Below are 18212 nucleotides of genomic sequence, written 5' to 3'. Positions count from 1 at the left end.
GGAGGAACGACATAAATTAATGTAATTCTCTCATTGATGACAACTATTGTCAGACAAGGAAGGAAGATTTATAAGGTTGATGATGATTCACGTTTGAATTCCTATGACATCAACATCCTTCAGTGTTCTTATAACTTGAAATCATGTTGTCAGTCATTCATAATATTGAATTATGACCTAATTCAATTTTGAATGTGATGAACTAGTTTTAAACCGTTACAAACTGGTTATAATATCAATAGTTAATGACAACAAACACAATATTATAAATGTTGTGTTTCTTTTAAATGGTATTTGAGAATTGATTTTTGAGTGATCAAGAGGATTTGGAATAACTTTGGAGTTTGGAATATTTTAATTATATTTAAGAATATTTAATAAATTGAAATATAATTATTTAATTAATTTGAATAATTATAAAAAATAGCAAGTAGAAAAATGGGTTTTCGAATGAATTTATAACAAGAATGACATTTGTTCATTTTTATTTTAGAATACATAGCCTACATGAGTATTTTTTCTTGGGATTTTTTTGTGGAAACTATGTAAAATTATTTCGAAGTTTCAAACAATATCCCAACTACAGTACTAATATGAATGAGCTTTATTGAATACTAACAGGTAACCCAAGGGTCTAATTGCAAACTTTACATACTGAATTATTGGAGAATTTAAAATAGGCCTATAAACATTCTCGGTAAATTAAGAATCTATATGCAAAATGTCGTGTTAATCAGTCCAGTAGTTCAGACGTGATGATGCGTCATTCGTGAATTTCTTATCCCGTTCATGTACAAGCCGATTCTTTCCTTTATTATATTATAGATTACAATTCAATACATATTTGTATATTAATACTTATTTCATAAGTTTTATTAACCTACAGCAAGAGTTTCACAAAACTTCTAAGGCGTCTATGAAGATAAGGATGATATTTTCATAATTCATATAATTATGGATTAATATATTATACTATCAAGCACTCGCACTCAAACAGAATTATAGAATCAAAATCACTACCTATATTCGAAGTGGTCAGAGATAATAACAAATTAATTAAATTGTCTTTCTGATCACGGAAACATAATCAGTTGAATTTCTCTTCCTTGTTAGAATAATCCCCGCTGTGTTTAGACAAGAGAGCTACCTGTGACCTATAGTGAGATTCCTTTCAAACTGTCAGAATTTCCTATGAATATCATCAATACCTCCCATTTAAACAATGCTGACACTCCAAAATTGGTATCACTATATAGAAGAGCCTAGTTACAATGCCACTGTGTGTTTTGACAAAGGATGAATGGTGTTTCGTTTATGAACTGGGACTCAGTCTGAATTCTAATTATTGTTCATTCAAACTCTGTTTTCAATCATGGATGACAAAACAATACATATTGATTTAAAGTTATGTAAAGTTCTGTATAATAATTATATTCCATCCCTGACATACATAGTGTTAAATTTGTCTCATATTTTCAGTTCTAGTTTTTTGTTGGCATTATTTGCTGTGAACGTCGCAATAGCCTACATGAGAAAAGTATCATAGAGCATGAGAAATGCCTGATTTTAAAATCAGGGCGTTAAAACGTGACTTAAGCTCTAATACAGCTATGAAGTTGTAAATTTTGTATTGCTAATAAATTAATTGCCTTACTGCTGATCACAATGGAACAATATTTAATTAAAGTCACAATTTGAGTTTGGAAACCTGAATTGAATATTCAAGGCTCAAGACTCTTTGTAGGTATGAAGATAAATCTATTTCTAATTAGAGAATCTAATAGTCTTAGATGGAGAATGTTTTTCAAAGACAGAATATTCATCTCAATTTGGTTCAACAAGTTTAAGAAATTCTTCAACTTGTGAACTAACTAAGAAGTACTGTAAACTTATATAGAGTGACACAGAATAACGGGAATTTTAAAAACGCTATAAAACATTAGTGGGAAGGGCAAAAATGATTTTATTTGAACTAATGTAAAGTTCAAGACTTGCCATTTGAGTATTATTAATAACAACTATCACTTTTTTACAATTACTTCTTTAAGATGGCTTCTTCCTGAACGAATACACTCTTGAAATCTGTGTTAACGATTCCTCATTCATCGCTGCAACATCTGGGTTTCCTGGTCCATCTGAATTTTTCTTTATGTAGAGCTATCTCAAATCAAACGTTTTCATAACTTGGCCAATAACTGTGGTTGAATCATAACAGACAATTCAAAATGAAATTAACGATATCCCAGCTGAAATGTTGCAGCAATCGTTCAGGAATCTTAACACAGATTTCAAGAATGTTCGTGCAGGAGGAAGCCATCTTGAAGAAGTAATTGTCAAAAAGTGATAGATGTTATTAATAATTATTCTCAAACGGCAAGTATGGAACTTTACATTAGTTTGAATAAAATCATTTTTGCCCTTCCCACTAATGTTTTACGGCGTTTTTGAAAGTTCCCGTTATTCTGTGTCACCCTGTATAATTCAATAATTGTTCTTGTAGAACTAAATGAACTAACTAGTGAGCAAGTACAGTACTTACTAAGTATTTACTTAGTACTAAGCACTTTTTTAGTACTATACTAAAAAACACAAAATATTCATCAAAATTTCACTGAGTTTATTGAACTCTCATAGTATGAGTGATTCTTCCTACAGGCCTGTACGATATTTGAAAGTTATCTCTGTTTTTAGTAAACACCTACTGTATTATAAAAGATAACTAATTATGATTTGACTTTAGGTCTACTACAATACTTGATTGTTCAACAGACCACTGAACCTAAAACCACAGGAATATCTCTTCTTTGAAACAATTGTTAAGGAACCCACCCACTCCAACTTCCGCTGTCGAATTATTAAAAGGAGAGCAGTCAAAAGTGAGTCCAATTAGTGATAATTATGTGAATAGGCCAAGTGGTCCTTTTCATTATGGTTATGACGAATGTTCCCATCTCCAATTCACTAATAATGGCTGATAAGAGTCCAGAAGGGGCAGATTAGATAGCAGATGACAATAAACTGATGTCAAGACAATGTTTCTGTTGTCAGTTTGCATCACTGTCAGAATTGTCAAGTTGAGAAACTTCTTAGAGCGGAACGTTGATGTTTCAAACTGAAATTGTTCACAGTTAGTTTTCTTCATTCCAGTAGCCACTGAATTTCAAAAAAGGAAGAAAAATTGATCACTACATTAATCCAAGTGAGCAGTAGGGCCTATATTGTTTTCTGAAGTCCACAAGGTCAGAGAACTGAGTAATTTATTTCAATAATTTCATTTTTGAATAGCGTTCAGTAAGAAATGATAATTAAATAAGTAGGTAACAATATAATATCTAAGTAACAATAGAAACACTATAGATGATGAAAATAATTAAGGTCCAAAATGGTCAAGTAGCTTGAAAAAGCGAATAAACTTTCAGATGGAATTGCAAAAAAATGAGTGAGGGAAGAATAAAAAGTAGGGAATGTACAAAGTATAGAGAAACATGGATAAAACTGGATTAGAGTCACGAGAACAAGTAGGATAACCGAGATAATAACCCAAGAAATGAAAAGAATGATTTAACGGTGAAACTGAACACAAATAAAGTATTGAGATCAAATTGAAGACATGTACAATGAAGATCATTATTGAGATAATTATTGAGGTATATATTATGATAATTAGATGAACTATTGAGACAATCTCACCTGGATTCTTGTACATAAAAGCCTCAATGCAGGCGATTGCAGTTTTCATCTCACACTAAATTAATATTCAATTTCTTTCAAACGATATTTATTTTCCTCTAAATATTTCTTGAAAACAATCAATAAACCGTGAAAAAACCTATCACGAACTCAAAAATTGAACACACAATTTTGTTTGATAATCTCACGAATTTTAATTGAAGGATTGAATACTTTTTTTGCAAATGGAAATGAATTTCTTTACGAAAAAACCCAGTAAATTTATAGCTTTAGAAGAGAGTCTTTTAGAAGACTAGAACGGAATAGGACTAGAATAGTTAAAACGGGTTACACTTCTGAAATTAGTTATTCTACAACAAAAGTTCTTTAAGAACAGCTAAAACGCGGTAAACACTTGATTATGACTGCTGAAATTGTGGGACCGCTGATTTAATCCAGCCAGTTTACCACCAGGTCTCATTATTTGCACAATAAAACTGGTAGAATTGGCGACAATTGCATTTGTTCTTATATACCAACTCGATAGCGAAAGCCAAAGTTGATCCGCGTCATATTTGTGAAACTTAACGGGTCGCTTCATCTATAATCGGCGTTAAAAGATTCTTCAAAAGAATTCGCTAATCTCTATATTGAACACGAAGTGGTCACTCGAAATAACTGCTAACAAATTCAATAAATTGTTATCAACATTTTTCTCATAATACATAATACATTTTGGCTCGTGTGTGAGTGAGTTTCAGTGGCTGATTGATCATTTTTTGTACTGTCCGAGTAAAATAATGAAAGGTTATTTAGATGTTATATTCCTTAGGCTTAATTTATTACATAATTTTTATTACTGTATCGTTTTTGGACAGTTATCATTATATATTAGAAAGTTCTAGTGACTGATAAAGGGATTTCAATAGAGAAATGATTCAATTGTGAAATATTGCATTGTGTTTGTGAGTTATTGTATTGGAAGCAATAAATCTTTATTACCTTACTCATCTATTTCACCATCCATGACATCTTTATTGATAAGCGAAAACATATTATATTTAAGGTGATTGATTATTGAGTATTACATCCAATAGTGGATAATGAGCGAGGCTACGTGACCGTTTTTTCAGGCGTTTTCAGATGAAACGGCAGGGCAGGAAGCTCTCCTATTGGCTGATTGGGTTGACGCTCGGGAATCAGCTGATAATCAGCCAATCGGAAAGCTTGGGTTGAAGTTTGGAAATCAGCCAATCAGAGAGCTTCCTGCCCTGCCGACTCGTCTGAAAAAACGCTTCGTGTGGCTTGGCCAATCTTGTTATAGATTATAAAAATTCAAAGAATAGTCTGTCATTAAAGGATGATAGAATAAGAACATCGAGATTTCACAACATCATTCAAATCACCCATCAGATTCTCGGCAGCAAAAGTCATTCACCCACAAGATATAACCGGAAATACAATCAACATTTCTAACCAATGAAAAAATTACTAGAATGAAGAAATACGGAGAAGCAAAAACTGTGAGCCCCCAACAACTTATGAGTCATGTATAAATGACTATAGTTAGATTCACTTCTAACTATCAGCATCAGTTATAAATAACATGAATGCTTCCTATTCTACCAATGCTGACAGCTTAAAGTTGATGCATCTCACTATATTTCCGAGATCATCTTCAAACATGATTTTTCAAATTGCTCAAAGACTGGAAAGGATATTGACTCACAGTTTCCTAGTAAATTGAGTCAATTACCAAATAATTCGCTTGATTGTTTTTCTGACAATTAAGACAGTGATAATGACATTGAACTTTGTAGGCTACGTCCTCGGCTTCATAACATAATCTGAGATTGTTGCATAATTTTCTGGTAGGCTAATTCTAGTAAATCTAGCATTTTAATCTGTAATCGTAGATCAAGGTGTTTAATAGGAGTCAGGAAATGGATGAGTTTTTAATCGTTTATGAATTGAAATCTGAAGCGGAAATAGTCTTGAATTTCTGGAAAATTTGATGTTTTTTGAAAATAATCTTATATCTAAAATGAAAATTTCAAAACTTTGGATTCTATTGTTGACTTTTTTTGTTGATACTTATACTTTGAAATAATTTATCCTATAAAATAAGATATGATGAATACGTAATGAGAATTTATTTGCAACTTGCAAAATCTTTATAGAATATTTACACTATATACTATGAACAGAGATATTGTGGAATTTCTCCATATTGATGTGAAATAAAAACGATATTGTCAGATGCCTTAGTGCATTGAATCTTGAGTTTGGCTCAAATAAATGATGTGGAACTGCCAATATCGTTTTTATTTCACCTTAAAATGTTTATAGTCCCGAAAATATCATCTCAATTCATCACTATAAATAGATTAGTTTAAAGTTATTTATTTATGTATGTTACAATATTTACTGGCTTATACACTAATTTACATTAAATGACGGGAATGCTAATAATTATTCAACGAATTTTACAAAGTATAGAAAATTAATCAATGAGAATGAAGATTGAATGCAATTAGAGTAACGATAATATAATATATTGTGATGTAAGAACATAATCGAAAATATCAACTCAATTCATACTATGAATAGATTAGATTAGCGTTATTTATTTATGTATGTTACAATATTTACTGGCTTACACAATTTACATTAAATGACGGTAATGCTAATTATTCAACAAATTTTACAAAATAAAAAAAAAAATCAATGATGAGAATAAAGATTGAATGCAATTAGAGTAAGATAATATAATATTGTGATGTAACTTCTTGAATCGGCGGTGTTTCAACAGATAATTGTCGATTCTCTGAAAAGGATATAGAATAATACCCTTCCCATCAACACACGACCGGGTTAAAGTGTGATAAAGAGATTAAGCTGGGTTAAAGATTGACATGTGTCAAACATGAAATAAATAATTCCTTCCATTAACAGGAAATATAACAGAAATCAACGGAAAATCCAAGAAAATCTAACTGATAAAACTTTTACTAAAATCCCGTACATACAGCATAAAAAATCAGCATTGTCCGATTTTCTAATCAGTCACTTCAAAACAATTGAACACATCATTCTACTTCATTCAACAAGCTGAAACAAATTAACAATTAAAAATCACGTGATTGTCATGTGTGTGGTGCTGGTGAGTCAAGTTGATGACATGGTGGATGCAGAAATTAATCGGACAAGCGTTTGCTTTCTCTAATTTTTGTATGATTATTGAAGCAATTACTCATTTTGTCTGACAGGCTATGAAGCTTCTATGGTGAGTTCCACTTCAAACTATCAGAATTGGTTAAATGGGAATCGTTGGTGTTATTTTCAAGGACCACTGACAGTGAAAGTGAATGGCAGATCAAGTTGAATGGAAAGCATTGATGTGAATTATTATGAATGCTGCTGTTTGAAATGAACCCCTTGATATTCGCTCAATGAGGCTGCAATTGGTATTGGCCCAACATGTAATTTATTATGAGTCACTTTCATCAACACGCTTTCGTGCTATCCCCCTCAATCTCATTTATTTTATTTATCTATTTATTCGTGGAAAAAATCACAAATCATATAAATATGATTAGGAAGGAACAACAGGCTTGTCCCATATCTATTCCATTCCCAAATTTTTAAATTAATAAAATGTCCAAAAAATAGGTTATGTTTCTACTGTAAAACGTTCAAGTTCAATTTTCGTCCAAAAATATATATAAGCTAAACATTTTGAATTTATAGAAATGAAAACACCAAACTATATTTAAATATAACACTTAATTATCACGTCATATTGAATTAATCAAGTTATTTTATAAAATTTTGAACCCAAAATACACACAACTTCTCTCACTAAGCACAGCTTAGTAATAATATTTACATGTAAATCTCATCAATTAATTATCAGTAATGTGCATTAGATCCATACAATTCAACATTTTAAAATGGCATCAATGTTGAAACATGTTGTGATAAAATAATTTTAAAAAAATTTTATTTCTATTTAAATTCAGGATTATTTTACACGGCTTGTGTTCAAGTTGAAGCTCATCTTTATTTCAAATTGTAGAATTTGTGTGTTGCGTGAGCGATAATGTGGTGTTCCTGGCGCTCTCACATATTTTACCTTTACAATAAATGAATAAATTAATAAGAAATGCTCCACACTAATTATAGTTTTATTATGGTTGATTGATATGACTGTTATATACATAATATATGAGCCATCAATACATCCAACATTCTACAGTGAATAAAAATATAAATCTGAGTACCCTTTTTTAAATTATTTAAATGGAATAATTTGAAAAGGAAAAGGGTACTCAGATTTATATTTTTATTTACATTCAAAAGTTGCCCTAGGAAAAAACTTCTACTGATATTTTAGGCATAAAATATTCATAAATATGATATGCCATTAAAATAGCCATTGGTTCATTTGGACGAGGACATCAGAATGAAATAACATTTTTTGAGTAAGGGTGTGATCACATTGAATGCGTATATGAGCAAATGCAGGTTAAATCATGCATGAGCCGAAAAATAAAATATGGAAATTGTAACTGAAACACGTTGTGAGGCATGCAGCTGCTCACACTGAATGCAACCAGTATGGGTATGCGTTTAGTGTGAATGTTCCTATTGCTCTTTCCATATGTTGAACAAATGTGCACACTTGGTCATGCATAAACAAGCGTGCACTTGCACATATACGCATAAAATGGGATCACACACTTAATTATTTCATTATAATTCAAGTAATTTCATAGTTTGTTAACTTCAGATCTATTAATAAAATATGACAATTTACCATAACGAAATGGCAAGTCTACTGGAGTTCACTTCATGAAAAAGTTCACTTCATTACTTGAAGAAGGAATATTATAAAATCTATCTTTGAGAATGTAAAAAATGGAGAGGAATCAATAGGCATCAGAACTGTATAGAATAGAAAGGTCAAGCAAAGAATATTCCCGGCAAAGTATATTCGCATTTTCACAGTGTTATTGTTCCAATTCAAGATGTTATGAACAAAATCTTTTATATGCATATCAAAACGAAATACGATATAATCAGTACCTTCTGCACGGGAACATGATTGAACATTCAGAAATACGAGAATGTGATATCATACTTCAAGAACTGTAATCCAAAATTTCTTGAAGAAATCCAACTGTCAAACAAGTAGATGCCGAAAATGATATTGACAGCGGTATTAATTGATGGAAAGAAAAGTCAAACTGTCAAATTTTGAGAAGAAGACTACAAAGAAGAGTGAAGAGCTATTTCAAAATTTCCAAATCCTAAATTTCCCTACAACCGCAAAAATGAATTATTCACATATATCTGCGTCAACGATTATGTAAGCTTCAATGAATGTATGTGAGTATTTAGTGAAAGGCTCAGAGATGGATAATGTAATGGTATCTTTTCTCTATGACCCAATCTACACATTAAAACATAGTAATTATCTTGGTGAATAAATACTAATACTAGAAGTTTACATGTACTTATTAACGTCAAACCCAATAAGAGACAAAATACATGTTCGCTAGCAAATGTTTGTATTTAATTAATAAATAAACCAAAATTGAAATGACTACAACAACACTTGCATAATAACTACTACCATTTCATTGATAAAAACTACTATTACTTACAGTTTACGTGCACTACTCAGCGTAAAATTCAATAATAAACAGATTTCTTGAATGTTTATTAGTAAAATAGATAAATGAACTAATATTCGGATCTCCACAGGGACCTGCAGATGTAAACAGTCGATGTCATGAAACTATAAGGCTGCCAGAAACCAAAAAGAGACTATATAATCATCAGAACATCCAAGCTCTACACCTCATTGACAACTCTAATACAGTGATAAGACTGAAAAGGAAGAAGCCTACAGATCTCGTTTAAATGTAGCAAGAGTGATTCTGGAAGAAAAAGTGCATGGGCATTGCTCAGTTAGACTGTGAAGGAGTGATATACGCCTTTAGTGTCAAACTTTAACCTATTAATTTAAGCTGGAATTGAACTCTTCATTAACCAAAGTGTTAGATTGAAGTCAAATTACAAGAAAAAAAATTACTTCAAGAACTGTTACCCTGAATTTCTTGACAGTATTGATTGATGAAAAGGGAAGTCATCCTGTCAGTAAGTTTCGTGAAAAGACTACAAAACTGAGTGGAGTGAAAAATCAACCCTATTTCAACAATTCCTGATCCCAACAAATTCCTAAATTTCGCTACAACCACAAACATCGATTATTCACAAGATTCCGCGCCAAAGCATATGTCAGCGTCAATGAATGTAGGTAATTATTTTGTACGAGAATCAATCCTCACATCAAATTTACATAATATTCATTTTGATATGTAAATACTATAACTCACAGTCTATGTGTAGCCTACTCTTCAGCGTAAACTCCATTAAGAAGCATAATGGAAAATTAGTTAACAAGTGTTCGTATTTGATAAATAAATAAACCAATGTAATCACCACATCAACACTTGCATAAATAATATAATTTCATTGATAATAAACTACGATTACTTACAGTTTACGTGTGCTTCTCAGCGTGAACTACAATATGAACAGATTTCTTGTATGCCAACAAGTATAATAAATAAATTAATTAATATTAGAATTACAACAACACTTGCATGATAACAATAGTAGTTATTACTATTATTTCATTTATAAATACAATTACTTACAATTCATGTGTACTCCTAAGCGTAAAATCCAATAATAAACCGATTTCTCGAATGTTTACGAGTAGTAAAATAAATAAATGAACTAATATTAGAATCACCACAACACTTGCATAATAAATATTATTCCATTGATGAATAATATAACTTTCAGTTTGAGTGTAGACCTACTCCTCAGCGTATAATGAAATGAGAAATAGGATGCATGTTAGCTAACAATTGATTGAATTTAATAAATAAATTGGAATCCCCACAACAAACTTTATTCATTCATCCAAACAATAAATACATTATCAAAATGATAGGGAGAGAAAAAATAAGGTAACCTTGTGCTATTCATCTCCCAAACATTCCTACTATTATTTCATTGACAAATACTATTACTTACAGTTTAAGTGTACTACTCAGCGTAAAATTCAATAAGAAACCGATTTTTTGTATGCTTACAAGACTATAGTTATTATTTACTGTAAATAAACTAATATTGGAATCACCCCAACACTTGCATAATGACTATAATTTCATTGATAAATACAATTAGGCCTACTTGCGATTCACGTTTATTCCTTGCCGTAAAATCCAATAAGAAACTTATTTCCTGTAGCCTATGCTTTCAAGTAGTATAGTAAATGGATAAACTAATATTGGAATCATCACAGCACTTACATAATAACAACTACGGTATTATTTCATTCATTGACCGAGCGAAGTGAGGTCTAAGATTCAAGTCGACGGTTTGGCATTTCTCTTAATGTTTAAATGTTTATATGTTGCACATTTACGGCGAAACGCGGTAATAGATTTTCATGAAATTTTATAGGTATGTTCCTTTTTTAATTGCGCGTCGACGTATATACAAGGTTTTTTGGAAATTTTGCATTTCAAGGATAATATAAAAGGAAAAAGGAGCCTCCTTCATACGCCAATATTAGAGTAAAAATCAGACTATAGAATTATTCATCATAAATCAGCTGACAAGTGATTACACAGATGTGTGGAGAAGCCAGTCTATGATTATTGCTGTATTTCCATAAGGTCTATAGTTTCAATCAGGTACTTGTGTATGAGAATGCTGCGTGAGGTCTACTGTTCACAGAACTACTAGTTATTTCATTGATAAATACAATTACTTGCGATTCAAGTTTATTCCTTAGCGTAAAATCCAATAAGAAACCTACTTCCTGTAGCCTATGCTTTCATGAAGTATAGTATTGGAATCACCACAACACTTACATAATAACAACTACGGTATTATTTCATTCATAAATAATATTACTCACAATTTACGTTTATTCTTTGGCGTAAAATCCAATAAGAAACCTATTTCCTGTAGCCTATGCTTTCAAGTAGTATAGTAAATAAATAAACTAATATTGCAATCACCACAACACTTGCATCATAACAACTATTATTTCATTCATAAATACTATTACTCACAATTTACGTGTGTTCCTTAGTGTAAAATCCAATAAGAAACAGAAGCTCAGGAGGCGTGTCCGTCACGTAAAAACTCACTCAAGTGAATAATGATCAAATCAGAACGATAGTGCTAATAAATCCGGGCCACTCTAGGGACTTTGATCCCACAATCGATTACAGTAATCAAATAAAACAAATGGAGTGCCCACAACTGCCCACTATTGTGAATCTACTGAGAAAAAAGGGAGCTGTGACGTTTCAGTCCAGCCAAGCGATGAAGCCTTCATAAAAATTCACTCAGATAAAAATAATGTGTGTGTTCAGATACCGTCAAGAGGTATGTCTATTTAAATACAATTTGGGCCCTATGTTCAGATACAGTCAAGAGCTATGTCTATTTAAATACAATTTGGGCCCTATGTTGAGATATAGTCAAGAGCTATATTATGTCTATGCAAATACCATCTAAGCCCTATGTTGAGATATAGTCAAGAGCTACATTATGTCTATGTAAATACAATCTGGGCCCTTCAGATAAAGTCAAGAGCTATATGTTTATTTAAATACAATCTAGGCCCTATGTTCAGATACAGTCAAAAGCTATATGTTTATTTAAATACAATCTGTGCCCTATGTTCAGATACAGTCAAGAGCTACATGTCTATGGAAATACAATTTGGGCCCTATTTAATTGAAAGGTGGATGTCTCTTATGAGAGAAGAAAAGGTTTCTGACACTAGACGTGGATATTATAATAAAACACTACAATATTATAGGTGATCTTTCTTGACCCATTCCGAGCTGCTAAGTATTAACACACTTTTTCCTATGTAATTAAACACGACATGCAGTCAAATAGTGAGTAAATAATTAAAAAATTTACTTACTGTAAAATGTTGAAAATGATCACTAGACGATCGAAAGTACTTCAGTCAGTAAGTAAAAGTTTTCAATTATTTACTTAATATTTGACTGCATGTCGTGTTTAATTACATAGAAAAAGTGTGACAATATTATATAAAAATATCACAAATTTATTACGTTACATTTTTCAACACAGTTTCATGTTTCAGTGCAAACTGAAGATGACACCATAGAAGCATGACATGCAACTCTTTTATTAATTCGTGATATTTTAAGACAATACTGTAGTGTTTCATCATGGATAAATATGACTATATCTCACCAAAAACAATATTTGTGGATATTATGATGGGCTATAATTATTTAATATTTGTAATTTAATTTATAGTGTATAGGAGACAATTATTTATTTATTTATGGAGACAACAGGTTACCCCTAATGTGTCTCCTTCACAAATACAACAATACAAGATTATTATACAATGAAAATACAATGAGCAATGTAACTTACAATTGCAATATTGTTTGAAAAAAATATAGAAATACAAGAGAAGGGAAATAGTTATTTGTATATCTAGAGTGAAAAGTACGACTTTTTCTCCCTGTGGGAAAAAGTTTGAAGCCCGAGGCGAAGCCGAGGGCAGCAATTTTCCTGAGGGAGAAAAAGTATTTTTCGCTCGTGATGTACACAACATTTTTCCTCCATCTACATTTTTTTATAGAAACTGCAAATAAAATCATTCTAATAACTTACGTAATGGTGACAATGATTCCTAACAACATAACCTAAATCTAAAACCTAAAAACCGGTCGTCTGATTGGCACTGCCGATTGCACTATCTATCGGCAAAAGTTGTAACAATTATATCAGCTGAGCAGCTACCAAAAATGGCTGACTCCAGATCACGCGGTTCAGATTTGAATTGCAGATCAAAAATATTTGTTGGCTGGTATTTTGAATAGAATTAAATATTTTAAAAATAATTTTATAAATTTTTATCGTCTACTAATATTAAGAATATAATAATTATCATACAAACATATTTCATGAGTTAATCAAATTTCTGGTTGTGGTATTGAATTCAGTTGACTCAATGACAGACACCTCTATTATGCTTTCTCATCTGAGCTTAGACCTTCTAACCTATTACAATGTAAGTTTCGAAATAGAGATGCTCCCCATGTTACTTAAATGGAGTCACTTTTACTCCCTAGGGAGTTTTTCTGTTTTTTACTACCGAGAGCGAAACAGTGACACTTTAGTATTAGGTTTCAGGGAGTAAAGTAAGTACTTTAGACAGTAGGTGGAGGAAAATAGATTTATAGATGACAATAGATGGAGGAAAAATGTTGTGTACATCACGAGCGAAAAATACTTTTTCTCCCTCAGGAAAATTGCTGCCCTCGGCTTCGCCTCGGGCTTCAAACTTTTTCCCACAGGGAGAAAAAGTCGTACTTTTCACTCTAGATAATTATACAAATAACTATATATCTATCTGTGCCTACTTTTCTATTCGTTCCATGTTGTTAGTATAGTTCTGTACTATATCTCAGTGTACTTTCACAGAGCATTAATATTTCTGAACTTTTACTGATAATGTCTTTATTGAAATTATCTTTTGTTTTACATTCATCTTGATCTGGTAATTCAAAAGAATATCCGTATCGCTTTGATACGGATATTGATTTTTTACTCCAAGTTTGGATAAAACTAACAAATGAATGTCAGAGGATTGATACCTGCCAATGAAGCAACAAAATGAGTAAGGAGTACGAGTACACAGTGCAATAGATACACACCTATATGCAGCAATAAATCGATAACACGACTGAGCAAGGATATCTCACAATAGACTGTTTAATATTCTATAAAATCTTCCACGAGAGAACCAGAAGATGTCCAGTTGCCCAGAGAAACAGTTGAAAAGTCTTTGAATTCTATTGACCGGAGAATTATAGTAGCTCACAGTTCTGGAACGGGGCACAAAAAAAGAGAAAGTGGAGCGACGTGATATAGCAGATATATAAATGTTGAGTACATAAGCTTAAAATTTCATAAAAATTGTCCCACAGAAGTTAGTTATGGCAAATTATAATTCAAAATAGTAAATCAAAGCGTTACGGATATTCTTTTGAAATACCAGATCAAGATGAATGTAAAACAAGAGATAATTTCAATAAAGACATTAGCAGTAGAAGCTTAGAAATATTAACGCTCTGTGAAAGTACACTGAGATATAGTACAGAACTATACTAACATCATGGAACGAATAGAAATGTAGGCACAGAAAAATTTCAACTCAAGTTTGAAGAATGTGGAATTTCACTCAGGCTTAACTTGAAGTTTGAAGCATTGAATATTAAGCAATACATTCAAAACTATCAATCTTCATCTTGGAGTCGGCCAATTTGGCGACTCTATTTTGAATCTGTGATAAAATTCCACAAATCATGAATACATTTGAGTGGTATCAGGTACCAAATATGCTCTCCCAATGCATGATAACTGATTTCAACACTTTAATATACCATTGTATTAAGGAGAAAGTGTACATTGCTTAGATTTCAACCTGATTTATATTTATTTTACAAAATATTTCTTCAAGATTTTAGCATAGAGAAACAATAGCGTGAGTAGATATCCCATGGTATAGGGCGCTTATGTCGCTACTTTTACTGTTATCTCAAGCCGATTACTGTCGATTATTGTCGATTTTTACTGTTTTGACCGGGTAAGAGTGTATGAACGGCACAATATGAGAGACTACCAGCGTCATAAAGCTTCACGGGAAAGAACTACGTGGACTATCGGCTTGAGATAACAGTAAAAGTTGCGACATAAACGCCCTATACCATGGGATATCTACTTATGCTATTATTTCTCTATGATTTTAGTTTGTCCAAAGTGAGAAATTAGACATTAAGAACGATACGGTATAAACGTTTTAAATCTAGATGACGCATCCTGACAATGACTGTTTCAGAACTGAACCTTCCCAATGAATACGTTAGGCTTACAGTATTTTAATATCCTCCTATTAGGCCTATTATTATGGAATTAGGTTACCTGCACAATCAAACATAATGTAATTAGGTTGTTCTCATGCCAAAAACGTTACAGGAATCAAAAATAAACCATTAAATCAGCCAGGAATTGAAGGTTCATCGATTTCCAACACAATAAACCGTTATCAGAAAAGTATTTACGTCAATTAGTTGAACCAGAGAAGGGAGAGTTCAAATTTGTTATTTTTTCACGAGCGGATGGATAAAACTAATTGTATTTGATTGGCTCCTTCAACAGACCAAGCATTATGAAGGTTAATATTAGCAAAGATTGATCATATTCGGGATTATCAGTACAAAGTTCAACATCAATTATAATGATTGTAGAATCAAAGCAGTTCAATGGCGATGTGACTACTGATAGTTGATTACACAAACTAGTTGAATTAGTGATTCCTCAGTTATCAACGATTCAACTGGTTTTCTTCACTCGTGAATCAAACAAGTTAACTATACACACAAAAGTAAGACAATGTAAAATAAGGTACGACTGAGTGACTGTCAATGTTGTAAAACCGGTCCATAATGAAATAAAAACACACATATATTGTCAAATTCGTCACAGTTTTATTTGGTACAGGAGCATGGTTTCGTGACCACACAGGTCACATTTTCAAGAAGTCAGCTCGTGGTCACAAAACCATGGCACTGTACCAAATAAAACTGTGTAGAATTTGACAAAATATGTGTGTTTTTATTTCATTGTGAAATAAGGTGACAACTAGAATAAACGTTAATGTGAATACAGACGAATATTCTTTCTTAAATAAGCAAATAGTTCATCAACTAGTTAAATTTAATAAATAAATAGTTTAAGCGTTGAGTTTTCAACGACCACTCACTAATTACTGAAATTTTTCTTACTATGGAATTTGTGGTTGGAAAGCATCCAGTTGGAATTTGCACCATAGAGTAGTTTTACAGATTGGATTTGAAAATGAAATTCACAAAATTCTTTATAATTTTACAACTTCATAAAAATACTTATAGAATTAATCATCTCGATTTTAGTAAACAAGTATTGCTCTATTTATATAGATTAAAAATAATAATGGCAAGATAAGAAAGAACGACGGAATAGTTATTGTTTTGGAAGTAAATATTTCTAATCTATATTTAGTCGAGAACTTAATGGGACAAAAAGATTACAGGGTCTATAGGAGTCCGCAAAACAGACAGACTATCGACAGACTCTGAGTAACAAGATTAGAGGGGCTAGAGGTGTTAAAGGGGCAAAACAGACAGACTGTCGGCAGACTCTGAGTAACAGGAGGACTTTGGAGTACATTAAGACACTATTGTGTTGTAATGTGTGAATGAAGCATATTATCACAGATAGTCTGCAGAGCATTAACAACAAGATGGATATTGTTACTTGAATATCCATTATATACCGTACTAAAATTACAGTTTTAAGTCTTTGTTCAAGATTGTGCCGGATCAACTTTACTCAATGCCATAAGAAGACATGTTCAAATAAATGATAAAACTTGCCAGTGCGTACATTAACTCAACTTAACGCAACTTATAAAGTTTATTGCATCATCTAATATTTTCGCACGATACGCTATTATAAATCTAAATTTATGAGAATATTGAGTCGATTGTCGGAAACATGATTAGAAATCATTAATGAAACACTGTTAATGAATTATCATGCGATACAGAAACACTTGAATAAATTATTGTGTATTGGAATACGAGTTGATCAGTAACAGATCTCACCATAAGTTATTGATAAACCTAAAGAGGTCGAAATGCATATAGACGATGGGTATATCGAAATTGAATAATATTAGAGGAATTTAAATAGTAAGAAAGATAATAGGATGAAAGAAGAGTGTGCTACAGACTAAAATATTGGACAAAAATAGAAATGTTGAGGAGTTTGGTAGGAAATCACGTAATATCTATCTTATAAATAAGAATCAAGCCTCGAATTTTGACATTCAATAACTTTTTTATGTGTGCACCGAATTTGATGATTTTTTTAGTTGTGTTCGTACGTTCAGGACCAGGTTTATGACCTATCAAATTTATAATCCGACTTCAGTACTCTTTTCTATGGTCCTTAAAAGTTTACATGTAATCCTTATGGGGGAAGATTTGTGAGCTGGCAATCAAAGTAATAGTAGGTATTGGAGCTGGCCACACACAAAAATAAGAATCAGCTGTTATAATCATTGCGTCATACAACAGCCTTCGGTAGATAGACAAGAGTGTGTGCTGCCAATACCTACTATTACTTAGAAGTAATAGTAGGTAATAGTAAGTAATAGTAAGTAATGGTAGGTATTGGTGCTGCTCCATAACCTCCCATATATTTTATTCTAAACGCCCCGACTAAAAACAAAATGACTCTTCTGTTTGTAACCATCCAGCAGTGCGGCCTCAGGTTAAAGACTTAGATGCTCTGAAGACATTGCTTTGTTTCGAATAATTGTGCTGTCTTCGGTGTTCAGAATTAAT

The 18212-nt window shown here is 31.9% G+C and overlaps 1 protein-coding gene across 3 annotated transcripts in view; it reads right to left on the bottom strand.

Annotated features, from left to right (window-relative positions):
• Positions 1 to 18212, bottom strand: part of LOC111050331 (peroxidase) — a 53187-nt gene that overhangs the window by 34172 nt on the left and 803 nt on the right. The window contains exon 1 of one of the 3 annotated variants that reach the window (XM_039434697.1): positions 11832 to 11976. The exons of 1 other annotated variant lie outside the window; for it this stretch is intronic. Coding sequence is in view for 1 of the 2 variants with exons in the window: in XM_039434695.1 (XP_039290629.1) it covers positions 3691 to 3739 (49 nt within the window). In the remaining variant the exon portion in view is untranslated. Of the gene's footprint in view, positions 1 to 3690; positions 4182 to 11831; positions 11977 to 18212 lie in introns of those variants that run through there. One more of the 3 variants, XM_039434695.1, reaches the window with a different exon arrangement.

This window comes from Nilaparvata lugens, chromosome 8 (assembly GCF_014356525.2).
Source record: "Nilaparvata lugens isolate BPH chromosome 8, ASM1435652v1, whole genome shotgun sequence".
Classification (NCBI taxonomy): domain Eukaryota; kingdom Metazoa; phylum Arthropoda; class Insecta; order Hemiptera; family Delphacidae; genus Nilaparvata; species Nilaparvata lugens.
The sequence above is the reverse complement of the archived record's forward strand: the minus strand, read 5'-3'. Positions and strand labels throughout refer to the sequence as shown.